This window comes from Ochotona curzoniae, unplaced genomic scaffold, assembly GCF_017591425.1.
Source record: "Ochotona curzoniae isolate NIBS_2020 unplaced genomic scaffold, NIBS_Ocur_1.0 scaffold_3835, whole genome shotgun sequence".
Classification (NCBI taxonomy): domain Eukaryota; kingdom Metazoa; phylum Chordata; class Mammalia; order Lagomorpha; family Ochotonidae; genus Ochotona; species Ochotona curzoniae.
The window spans coordinates 3,358,298-3,370,759 of NW_024467114.1; the positions used below are offsets into that span (position 1 = coordinate 3,358,298).

General features: G+C 55.2%; 1 protein-coding gene across 2 annotated transcripts in view; it reads left to right on the forward strand.

Annotated features, from left to right (window-relative positions):
• Nucleotides 1–244: 244 nt before the first annotated feature.
• NUDCD3 (NudC domain containing 3) overlaps nucleotides 245–12,462 on the forward strand; it is a 60,491-nt gene continuing 48,273 nt past the window's right edge. For both annotated transcript variants that reach the window (XM_040965092.1, XM_040965093.1), the window contains exons 1-2: nucleotides 245–703; nucleotides 1,745–2,085. In XM_040965092.1, the coding sequence (XP_040821026.1) occupies nucleotides 512–703; nucleotides 1,745–2,085 (533 nt within the window). In that variant the 5' untranslated portion in view covers nucleotides 245–511. The remainder of the gene's footprint in view (nucleotides 704–1,744; nucleotides 2,086–12,462) is intronic.

The window sequence follows — 12,462 nt, forward strand, 5'->3', positions numbered from 1 at the left end:
TGCCCTGAATATACATGCCCGCCCCCCGCCCACTGAATGTCTTGGCTCATTCTTTGAGTTCCCTCTAGTTTCCCTCTCAGCTCAGTTAACAAAAAACCCACACAACCCACAGCCACGCAGGTACCCGTCTAGGAGCCTATCGGCCTGCAGGGACACCTGCAGGAAGCGAGGCTTCCAGCATCACATGAACAAACGCACAGATCATGTGACACTGCCCTCGCATGGCCCTTCCGCCCTCCTCAAACATGGCCGCCACCCGTCCCTTGCAAGGCAGCCAGGGGTTTTTCAGCATGTAGGAGCTGTGTCGGGTCCCGCATCCGGCTCCTTTCGAAAGGGCTGTCCGGGACAGAGCGCGGCGGGGCGTTAGGGTCCGCCCGGGGGTCGCTCGAGGGCGGACCGGAAATCCCCCGGGGAAGCCGTCCGGGGAAGCGGTTGGGCGCGCGCCGGAAGTGGCGGCCTGCGGTCCTCGGGAGCCGCGGGGTTCGCGTCCCTGGGCGGCGGCGGCAGCGACATGGAGCCTGGGGCTGTGGAGCTGTACGATCAGGCCCTACTGGGCATCCTGCAGCACGTGGGCAATGTGCAGGACTTCCTGCGCGTGCTGTTCGGCTTTCTCTACCGTAAGACGGACTTCTACCGTCTGCTGCGCCAGCCGTCGGACCGCATGGGCTTCCCGCCCGGCGCGGCGCAGGCCCTGGTGCTGCAGGTGAGGCGGGTGCAGGTGCTGGCCCTGGCCCGTCCGTCCGGCCGCTCCCTGCCGCCCACGGCTCGCGGGGTGGCCGGTGGTCAGCGCGGCTCCGCGGGGCGAGGCTGGGCCCCGGAGTGGCGAGTGGAGGCACACCCGGGCGCAGCGCAGCGCAGCGCATCCCAGGTTGGGTTCATCGCAAGTAGTGCGGCGAACTGGGAGCTTCTGAACGAAGCAGTCAGCTTTCTGAGCGTCTTTGATGCTCGGGGCAAGTGGGTGTGTGAGTCACGGGACGGAGGACGGCCCGCTGGAAGACAAGGGGCGGAGAGGTGATGTCTGGCATCGGAGCCGTTGGCTGGGACTTGAGACCCCAGGCTGCGTTCTGCCTTCCTGCTAATGGGCCCCCGGGGAGGCGGCAGGTGGTGGCCTGGCCCTGGGTATCGCCAGCTTTTGGAAGGGGTGCCCTCCCGCCTTTGTCTTCTGTGCCCAGAGCTTGGGTGGGACCCGCCCACTTGGCTGCAGAGACTGCTCCCTGGTGGCAGGTGGATCTCGCTCAGGGCCAGCAGAGCCCTTTTCCTTCCTCCCAGATTTCCTCCATTGGAAATGCTCAGAGCTCCCTTAAGGCTGGGTGGGGGTCTGACTGGGGGGAGAGGTGGCGCTCGTTACCGGTGTGACTGGGACCCATGAGAGGTGCAGCCGAGAGCACATGGCAGAGTTCTCTGTTCTTACGTGGGAGCCATCCCTGGTGCACTGCGGGTGGGTCAAACGCCTGGCCCCTGTGGGTTAGGAGAGGGGCACATGCTCCCACCAGTATTCCCAGTTGCTTCTTGGGGGTTGAGGTTAGCGTGTGTCCAGTGTGGGTTGTGCCGGGGGCAGCGTGAAGCAGATCGGGGCGTCAGATGGCTCGGGCTCAGGCCCGTTCTGCCAGCTTGCATGGCACTTTTCGTCTGCCAGTGGAAAACAGTTGCTTGCGTCGTGGACCTCGCTGGTTCTGCTTCAGTCCCATGCACTTGTGGCTTACGATGGCCCCGGGGCTGATGGCCGTGTCTCTCTGGATTTTAGGTGTTCAAGACCTTTGACCACATGGCCCGGCAGGATGATGAGAAGAGGAGGAAGGAGCTTGAAGAGAAAGTCAGAAGAAAGGAAGAGGAGGAGGCCACTGGGACAGCCCCCGAAGCCAAGGAGGAGCCCGGGGCCGGCCCAGTCCCTGGGGCCGTGCAGGAAGTAGAGATTGATGCCACCTCGGAGGTGGGTGGGCCCACAGAGGTGGAGACAGCCCCCGCTCCAGGCCTGCAGGACCCAGTGGTGCCGCTGCTGGCGCCTGGCCCGGAGGAGGTGGCCGCGGCTCCTGGAGCAGCTGCTGGTGCTACGGAAGCACCCAGGGACCCTCCAGCTCCCTCCAGGTAGGACTTGTGCTTTGTCTCTGAGCTCCTGAAGTGTGCAGCCCGTGTGGTGGTCCTTTAGTCCTGCATGGTGCCTTCAGTCCTTGTTTTCTTCGGTCACCTGGCTGTCAGGAGAGCACCCGTTCCCGGGCCGGGCCCCCTTGGCCTGCTGTGCGGCTTTGCCCTCATGGCTCGGTTCCGACTCCTGGCATCTGTGCCCACAGGACTGGGGACACACACCACGCCCTGCCTCTCCATGACAGAGCCGCTGCCTGCTCCGCGGCCTGTTGGATTTTCGATGAGCAGCAGGGCAAGCTGTTGCCGAGTGCTGGGACTTGACTGTGGCGTGAGCTTTACGCTCCCTTTCAGTAGCTGCTTCCCAGGAGCTCGGGGGAGTTAACAGCCCATGGAGAGAGGCTGGCCTTCTCTGGGCTGGCAGGCAGTGTCTGCAGAACGCTCATGGCCTGTCTGTTTCTGGAACAGTCCCTCTCCTGTCTTCGGAGGCGCTGTCTCTTCTTTGGTATCACTGCCCTGCATCCCCCTTCGCTTCTGTCCTTCCCACTCCTGGTACCCCCTGACATAGTTTGAGGGGGTTTTCAATTGTAGTTTCTAATTAAGGAAGCCAGGTGGGCCACATTGAGTGACTTATAAATCAGTTACGTACAGGTAGAGCCATGTAAAGCCTGAAGCCCAAGCCAGTCTTGGCTTCCCGATGGGCCGGGGAGGACGGCTTGGGGGCAGGGAGCAGGAATGGATATTTTCTTTTTTCTTTCTTTCTTTCTGTTTTTTTTTTTTTAAAAGATTTATTTATTCTTATTGGAAAGTCAGATTTACAGAGAAAAGGAAATACAGAAAGATCTTTTATCTGCTGGTTCAGTCTCCAAGTGGCTGTAATGGCTGAAGCTGAGCTGACCCAAAGCCAGGAGCCTGAAGCCTCTTCTGGATCTCCTATATGGGGTGCAGGGTCCCAAGGCTTTGGGCCATCCTGGACTGCTTTCCCTTGCCCAAGCAGGGAGCTGATGGGAAGTAGAGCAGCTGGGATTAGAACTGACACCAATATGGGATCCCGGCTCGTGCAAGGTGAGAGCTTTAGCCACTAGGCTACCATGCTGGGCCCATGAGCAGATACTTCCTAACTGGAAGAATGTTCTTGGAGCTGGTGCTATGGTATTGTAGGTTAAGCTTCCACCCACGTGGGTGCCAGTTTGAGTCCCGGCTGCCCTGCTTCCGATCCAGCTCCCTGCTAATGTGCCTGAGAAGGCAACAGAAGACGGCCAGAGTACTTGGCTCCTGTGCAGTGTGCGAGAGCCAGAAGCAATGCGTGGTTTCTGCCATTGGCTCTGCCTGATTGTCGTTGTGGCCATTGGGGGAGTCGGCCAGCAGAGAAGATCTTTCTCTGTCTCTCCTTTGTATATAACTGCCTTTTAAATAAAATAAATACATATTTTTAAAAGGACACATTATAAGGGTTCTTAATTTACATCTTTATTCCTTGCTTTGTTTAGAAAATAAGTCCCCCTTTTTAAAGATTTATTTATTTTTATTGGAAAGTCAGATATACAGAGGAGAGAGACAGAGAGGAAGATCTTCTATGTGATGATTCACTCCCAAGTGACTGCAACGGCCGGTGCTATGCCGATCCGAAGCCAGGAGACTGGAGCGTCTTCTGGCTCTCCCACACGGATGCAGGGTCCCAAGGCTTCGGGCCGTCCTCGACTGCCTTCCTAGTAGCAAGCAGGGAGCTGAATGGGAAGTGGAGCTGCTGGGATAAGAAGTGGCATTGTATGGGATCCTGGTGCGTGCAAGGCGAGGACTTTAGCCGCTAGGCTAACATGCCAGGCCCTGGAAAGACAAATTTAACAGAGAGTAGGGGAGAAGAAGAGAAAGATCTTGTATCTTCTGATTAACTCCCCGAATGTCCACAGTGGCTGGAGCTGAGCCGTCTCTGGCTTTCGCAGGCGAGTGCAGGGTCCCAAGGCTTTGGGTCATCCTCTGATGCTTTGCTAGGCCACAGGCGGGGAGCTGGAAGGGAAGTGGGGCAGCCGGGACCTGAACTGGCACCCTAGGGGATCCAGGCATAGGCGAGGATCCTTACTACTAGGCTACTGCGTGCTGGGCCCACGTTCTGTAATTTCTTTTTAAAAAAGATTTATTTCATTTTTTTTTGGGGGGGGAGGGAAAGTTGCAGAGAGCAGGAGAGATGGGGAGTGGGGGTGGATTTCTTTGATCTGCTGGTTCACTGCTTAAATGGACACAGTAGTCAGAGCTGAGCCAATCAGGAACTTGGAGCTTCCTCCAGGTTTCCCATGGGAGTGCAGGGCCAAGGACCTGAATCAGTGTGCTGCTTTCCCAGGCCATCAACAGGGAACTGGATTGGAAGTGGAGCTGCTGGGACTAAGCTGGCACCCCTGTGGGATGCTGGCGCCACAGGTAGAGGCTTATTCTGGTGTTCTGCTGTGCCTGCTACTGAGTTCTAATTTCTAAATATTTGAGGGCCCAGTGCTGTAGCTTAGTGGCTAAAGTCCTTGCTTTGCATGCACCAGGTTCCCCTATTGGTACCAGTTCGTGTCCCAACTGCTCTACTTCCCTTTGGTCTCCCTGCTTGCTACTAGGAAGGCAGTCGAGGACGGCCCGAAGCCTTGGGACATTGCATCTGTGTGGGAGACCCGGAAGAAATTGGCTCCTGGCTTCGGACTGGCTCAGCTCCTGGCGTTGTTGCCATTTGGGGAGTGAATCAGCGGTTAGAATTATCTCTATCTCCTTCTCTCTAGAAATCTGACTTTCCAATGAAAATAAACAAATCTTATAAAAAATTTTTTTGGCAAGGCAGGTTTACAGAGCTGGTGTGGGGGAGGGGAGAGGGAGGCAGAGATCTCTTTGATCTGCTGGTTCTCTCCCTCTGTGTCTGCCTAACTCGCTGGGCAGTTCTGAAAGCAGGAGTGGAGCTTGTTCTGGTCTCCCACGGAATCTCTGCTTTCCCAGGCGCGTTGGCAGGGAGGTAGATGGGAAGCGGAGCGTCTGGGACTCAAACCAGCCCCGAATTGTAGGCAGGGGCTTTACCAGCCATGCCACTGGGCCAGCCTGTTTTTATTCAAAAATTTTTTTAACTTTTTTGAATTTTATGATTTCTAAAATGTTATAAGAGAATTTTTTATTTCTAAGTATTGGGCTAGAATAACCATCTTGTTATATAGAGGTTTTTATTATTATTATTTCCTTTTTATTTGAAAGGCGGAGAGAGCAAGCCAGCAGTAGGTCAGGGGAGGTTGGTATAGATGTCTTCCGTCTGCTGGGTCACTCCCCCAGTGCAGTGCTGGCCGGACCCGGTGAGGCCGGAGCCGGATCGTGTGCGTTTCCCATGCTGTGCCAGGGACCCACGCCCTGGCCGCTCCTTCGCAGGGTGCTGTTCGTGGGAGGCTGGATTGGAAATTAAGGAAACCAACTGCAGCCAGGCTCTGCGTGGTGTTGTGGGTTAGACTTAGGATTGGTCTTGCAGGTTCTCCCCTTACGGTCGTGGAGCGAGGACTTGGGTGTTCCAGGAGACCTGAGCTGCAGCTGGGCGGCACTCACTGGGCTGGAGCTTCAGGACTGCTGAGCTCCCGGTGCCTCAGCGCTGGAAAGCTCTTGGCTGTTGGCTGCTGGCTTTCCGGAACCCTCGTGGGGAGCTGTGCTCCAAATCTGCAGGCATACAGGATGTGTCTGTCTGCTGGACTGAATCTGGGGCCTGGACGCCCAGCAGAGTCCCGGACGCCCAGCAGAGTCCCGGGCGCCCAGCAGAGTCCAGGGGGTTGACCGCATTTGCTGGAGCTGGAGGGGCTGCATGTCTGCTGGTTGATGACTTGGGGTGCTCGTTCCCTAGTTGACTGTCCTGTGCTGTCGGCTGGAACCCAGGCCCACAGTGACTGATGTCTGCTGGTGGATACGTGTTGGTTTAGGCTCTGCCCGGTGCTGGACACACCGGTCTCCTAACTGTAGCATGTCACCCCGTGTCTGGGTTGGATATGAATGAACTCAGCTGGAAAACACGTGGGGCGGGATGAGAAGAGGCAGGTCGTAATGATTCACATTTGGTTTTGTTTACAAGCTGGCCATCCTGCTGTGCTTAGTGCAGGAGAGTTTCCTTCCTGGAGGTCTGGGTCCAGTGCAGCGCAGAGCTGTCATCAGAACTTGGTTTGCAGTGTTGGGCGGTGCGGCTTGTGTCCGTCGCCGTGGTTCGGATAGCTCCGCTGCCCCAGGCCTGGCAGCCGGGGCCCTTGTCCTGCCCTGGGATCGCTGGACTGCGGTGGCGTTTCCCGTGATCGAACCCCCTTCCGTGTGCTGTGTGGTTTGTTTCCGCTGCCCCTTTGTGGTTGATCCTCCAAGAGTTGTGCTGGAAGCTTGGTCTGTGGGCGGGAGCTGCTGCTGCTGCGATGTGGCCTGCTGCGCTGTGACGCAGTGTGGGCTTCGGGAAATGCTTCAGAGCCTGCACACCCTGCCGGCCCAGTCTGAGAGTGAATGAGAAATCCCAGAAACAAACCGTTTGTGAGGTTCAGCTTGTTGTCGTCGGTCGTCGTTGATCTTGTGCTGTGCCAGGGTGTATGTGTGGGAAGCTGTCCCGGTCGTGGCCCGGTGGAGAAAGGGCTGTGGCCTCCCTGATGACCGTGGCTCTACTAACGGCTGTGGGTGGAGGTGTTTTCGGGCGATTAGGGATGTTCCAGTGTCCTGCTTTGCTGTCACCCTGCTGGGACCGTTTCCTCAGCTGGTGAGTTGCTCCTAACACCTGCCCTTTGGTCACAGGTGGGCCAGGGCAGGTGTGAGAAGGCTGAGCTTGGCACGTGGAGTCCCTGCAAGGTTGTGAGAGAGAGTGGGCTTGCACGTGGTGGGGAGGTCAGCTTGGCTCGGTGAGGAGCGTCGTCGTCAGAGATGCTCTTTGTCTTCATGTTCAAGTGGGGTTTTTTTTTTTTAATGATTTACTTATTTTTATTTGAAAGGCAGATTTGCAAAGGAGAGACAGAAAGATCTTCCATCGACTGCTTCACTCCCTAAATGGCCTCCGTGGCCAGAGCTGAGTTGATCTGAAGCCAGCTCTTGTTTATGCTGTGCTTGCCAGGGTGGCCGGTGGTGTGTGCCCCTGGACAGCACCTGTGAGCGGGGGTGGGGAAGGGACTCAGCATGTAGCACGTGGCTGCCAGTTTGAAGTGGGTACCACTGGTGAGAGCTGGTTGTGGCTTTGGTCTGTTCTCTGTTCCCTGCACTTCAGGATCTTGACCTGCAGGTGTCACTGTGGACAGCAGAGTGAGAATTGAATTTGTGGGGTTGGGATGGCGGGATGATCTCTGAGAGAAAGGCTGTGCATTTGTGGGTTTTCCTTTGTAAGTTAAGGACAGAATTCTTTAGGAAAGAAGCCGAGTAAGGAAGTAGCACTGAGAAGGTCGGTTACTACCTGGAGACAGTTATTTCTGTCCTGAGCGCTGGGAGGAGGGGTGCTTGAGTGTAGCTGTAGGTCTGCGGAAGCCCCTCTCTGCCCTGCCCAGGCCCGCCAACCAGTGGCAGCATGAGGGGAGCGCTGCGGGGGTGGAGGCCACCTCTGGCCCGAGCCTGGTGGAGCAGGCTCCTGAGGACGCTGTTGGGAGCTGGCCTTGGTTCCTCTGCTGGGGCCTTTGCGCCCAGCTGCTGATCGACACTCCTGGGGAAAAGAATGGTGCTGTCAGCTGTCTTAGCCACGTCCCTGCAAAGGGCTGCAGCTCCATGGCTCTGGCCCGCCGCATTGTGAGCACGTGCTGCCTGCCAGCTTGCGTGTGGGTGGCCAGCTGCGGTTGGAGCGAAGACCTGGTACTCCAGTGTGCAGCGGCCCGTGCTCCTGTTTGCTTTGCTCCCTGTCTTGGCTCTTTGGGCTGCTATAATGGAATCTGCTTGGGGAGTTAACAGCAATGCACTTTGGTGTGGTTTGGCATGAGGGGTAAGCTGCTGCTTGGGCTGCCACCTCCAGACTTCCAGGATGGGCATGCTTGGGTGCCAGGCCAGCTATGCTTCGCTCGCTAAGGAAATCCTGGACTTGACAGGTGGTGGCCTAAGTACTGGGGTCCCTTCCACCGTGTGGGAGACTTCTATTGAGTGCCAGGCTGGCTTAGCCCTGTCTGTACTGGGCATTAGGAGAGCAGACCAGCAGATGAAGATCTCTGTCTCTTTGTAAGGGTTTCTCTGCCTTTTATTTGAATAAAAATAAGTGAATGAATAAAATAAATAAAAATTACAAAGTTCTGCAAGTCATTGGTGTGGGTAATTTAAACAACAGTGTCTTTGCTTTAAAAACCAAAACAGTGTGGCAGATGTGTGGCACAGTGGGTTAAGCCTTTGCTGGGAATGCTGTCATCCCATTTTGGAGTGCTAGTGAAGTCCTGGCTTTTCTGCTTCGGATCTGGCTTCCTGCTGATGTGCACCTGGGAGGTTGCAGCCTACGGCTCTAGTCCTTGGGTCCTTGTCCCCCATGTGGGAGATCTGGGAAGACTTCCAGGATCCCGACATTGCTTCGGCCCAGCCCTTGTGGTTGGAGCCACAAGCAGATGGGAGCGAACCAGCAGAAGAAAGAGCCCCGTGGCCCATCTCACTGCTTCGCCAGTGAGATACAATGCAGTAATAAGAGCGCACGTTGATGTTCTGGGTGGCGGTTCTGTGTCCGTGGGGTTTGTTGGATGTGGATGGTCCCTATCCGCTATCCCGGGAATGAAGACAAGTGGATTCTTCCGGGTCTCTTCCGAAGGTGCCAAACCCACAGGTGGGGCTCCTCTTTGGGCACCCAGTCACCCCTGCCTGCTTCCCAGTGTCCTCACCCTGAGGGACACAGCTGAGGCATAGCACCTGCCATGACCATGGCCCATGCCCTCCGTGTGCCCAGGAGGTGCTGGCTGGGGCTTCCCCTACTCCCGTGTCTGGCCCCCCGGCCTCTAGTTCTGTGGTTGGATTTTAGCAGAGTCTTCCTTTGCTGACGGAGCAGTTTGTTCTAGTGTGAATCCTGCACTTGACACAGGTGAGCCGTCAGGGCCGCACAGGCACCTGTTCTGCCCTCAGTCCTTCCGCTGGAAGGCAGGGCCAGGGTTGCCAGGGCCTGGGCGGTCCTGCTTGGTTGGGGGAAGACTCCTGGAGCACCTTTGCAGCTGAGTATTATTCTGCTAAGAAGGGGTCCCCCTTGCGGGCTCCCTTGGTTCTCTGTCTTAACCAAGTGAGCCATGCACCTGGCTGTGGCAGGGGGTGGGGGCCTTGTTGCAGGCCCGGCCTGGGGGCTGGTGAGCTGCACACCTGGACTGGCCTCCATCAGGTCTCCGCGGGCTCCCCTGGGCTGTCCTTGGCTCCATGTCCTGTCAGCATTCCCAGCCTTCCAGTGACATGGTTGTGTGCCATCACTCTTCCCTGTACTCTGTAGACTTGACATCAGGCAGGCTGGTGCCTGACGTCTTGACCTTGCTGAGTCTTTGAGAGCAGGGTGTGCCTTTGCTGAAGCCTTGGGTTGCCCTGGGGACCCTAGCGTCCGTGTTCCTCCAGCCTCTGTGTGTGCCGATCCCGAGTTGTCTCACTGGCTTCCAGAGGTTTCTCAGTTGATTTTCTTGGATTTTCTGGGTGTGTAGACTAGTATTTATAGTGCTTTAGTAACAACTATATTTAGTCAAAAATTACATGTGTTTTTCACATTTTGGGTTTTAATGTAACTATTTTTTTCCTCCCCCTCAAAATGTGTTTCTCTGTAGCTGAGGCTGAGCTGGGAGCCCCCAGAGCCTGGGAGGGCAGCTGCTGTGGGTAGTCAGTGTGCTGGTGCCCTGGTGTGAAGACGGGGGAGATGGCCGAGGTGGGGCAGAGAGGAAAAAGGGCTGGAGGCTGAGCCTGTCTGTCGCCACCCTCAGATGCTTGGGCTGGGCAGGGAGCGGGCCAGGAGGATGAAGCACAGTCAGGTCAGGGCCCCCACTCCCCCTGGCTCACGGGATCTTGGGGACTTGTCCCTCAGCCCTGACCAGCACCCCGAGTCCCGGCTGGGCTCTGGACAGTCTGTGTCAAGTCTTCCTATTGGGCATCCTGTCGCCAAGCCGCCCCGCTCTGTAGTGGCCTCTGCGTGTCCCTGGCAGGTGTCCCCAGACCTCTGCTGGGAATGATGGCCACAGACACTGCCAGTTCTCCAGGCGTTAGGCCCTTTCTGCCTGTCCTTTTGTCCTCTGTATCCTCCTCAGTCTGCAAATCAGGAGGAGACAAGTCAGCAGACAGGTGGGCAGGACTGGACCTGGCTCAGGGCACTGACCTTGGATTGACTCTTCCCACAGTCACCTTACTGGGCACTGTCCGCCTTCCCCAAGTTGGGTAGGCCTGACACGCACTTAGTAAACACTGGGATGGAGAGATGCTTGTTCAAGGATTATGGCATGGCTGGTTAGCAGCAGCCCACAGTGCACACTTCCCATATGGGTGCTGATTCAGGTCCTGGCTATTCCACTTCGGATCCACTTCCCTGTTAATGCATCCTCGGGAAGCAGTGGAGGTAGCTGAGTCTGCGGGCCCCGCACCCTCTTGGAAACACGGAAGCTCCTGATTCTGGTCTTGGCCTGGCCCAGCCCTTGCCATTGTGGCATGAAAGCAGATGGAAGATCTATTTCTCTCTCTATCTCTCTCTCTCTCTGTAACTTTGCCTTTCAAGTCAGTTAAAAAATTTTTTTAGGGCAGTTTTGTTTGAAATGATTCATCTGATTTTCACAGAGCATGAATGTTGTCACTCAGTAGTTGAGCTCTGACCTTCGTTTGAATCTGGACTTCCCTGTCTTCCTCTCAGGGTGCCAAGAATGGTACTTTGTTTTTATTATTGTTTTTTAAAGATGTATTTATTTTTATTGGAAAGGTGGAATTTTTTAAAGGTTTATTTATTTATTTATTTTATTACAAAGTCAGATATACAGAGAGGAGGAGAGACAGAGGAAGATCTTCCGTCCAATGATTCACTCCCCAAGTGAGCGCAATGGCTGGTACTGCGCCAATCCAAAGCCAGGAGCCCAGATCCTCTTCCGGCTCTGCCATGTGGGTGCAGGGTCCCAAGGCTTTGGGCCGTCCTCGACTTCTTTCCCAGGCCACAGGCAGAGAGCTGGATGGGAAGCGGGCTGTTGGGATTAGAACCAGCGCCTGTATGGGACCCCGGCTCTTTCAGGTTGAGGACTTAGCCACTAGGCCACGACGCTGGGCCCAGCACTTTACTTTTTAAACTTTTACTGTTTAATTTGAAAGAGAAGGAGAGACAGAAGTCTTTCTTCTACTATTTTACTCTTCAAATGACCACAATGGCCAGAGCTGGGCAGGTCTGAAGCCAGGAACCAGGAACTTCTTGCTGGTCCTTCATGTAGGTACAGAAACCCAAGCACCTGGGCCATCTTCTACTGCTTGCCCAGGTGCATTGGAAATGGAGCAGCTGGTACGCGAACTGGTGCCCACTGGGTGCTGGTGTCTCAGGTGGCAGCTTTACCTGTTGGAGCACAGTGCCAGCTTCTAAAGATGGTTTAATCTTTCTAACTCTCCTGTGAGACTACTTATCTTTTTTTTTTTTTTTTTTTAAGATTTATTTATTTTTGTTGGAAAGGCAGACTTAAGAGAAAAGGAGAGACAGAAAGATCTTTCACTTTGCAAGTGACTGCAATGGTCAATACTGAGCTGATAGGAACCCAGGATCCAGGAGCCTTTTCCGGGTCTCCCACACGGGTGCAGGGTCCCAAGGGTTTGGGCTGTCCTCAACTGCTTTCCCAGGCCACAAGCAAGGAGCTGGATGGGAAGTGGAGCAGTCAGAATTAGAACCGGTACTCATATGAGATCTGGCACATGCAAGGCGAGGATTTTAGCCACTAAGCTATCATGCTGGGCCCAAGGCTACTTACCTTAAAACACAACAGTACATTTGTACAAAAATACTTTTTTAACAACAACAACAACAACAAAACTACTTTTATTTGATTTGAAAGGCAGAGAGACAGAAAGCAGATAGAGCCAGCTCTTCTGATCACTCCAGTGCCCTCCACAGCCAGAGCTGGACCAGACCACAGCCAGCAGCCTAGAATGTCAGCTGGGTCTCCCATGTGTGGCTGGGACCCACGTGCCAAAGCCAGCACCTGCTCCCTCCCTGGCTGCATGTTGGTGGGCAGCTGGCACTCGGGCATGCAGGCGTACTGGGCTGCTGCTTAACCACTGTGCCCAACACCTGACCCCAAATTTCTTCTTTGTATATCCTTATTTTATGTGATTTTTTTTTTTAGTTAAGTTTTAGGTTTATTTTTGTTGTTGTTGCTTTTCAAAGCGTTTTGTTAAATAGACACAAGGGCTGAAGACTCAACATGCCTCCAGGTGCTGGCATCCCATATGGATGCTGGTTCATGTCCTGGGAAAGCAGCAGAGGATGGTCCA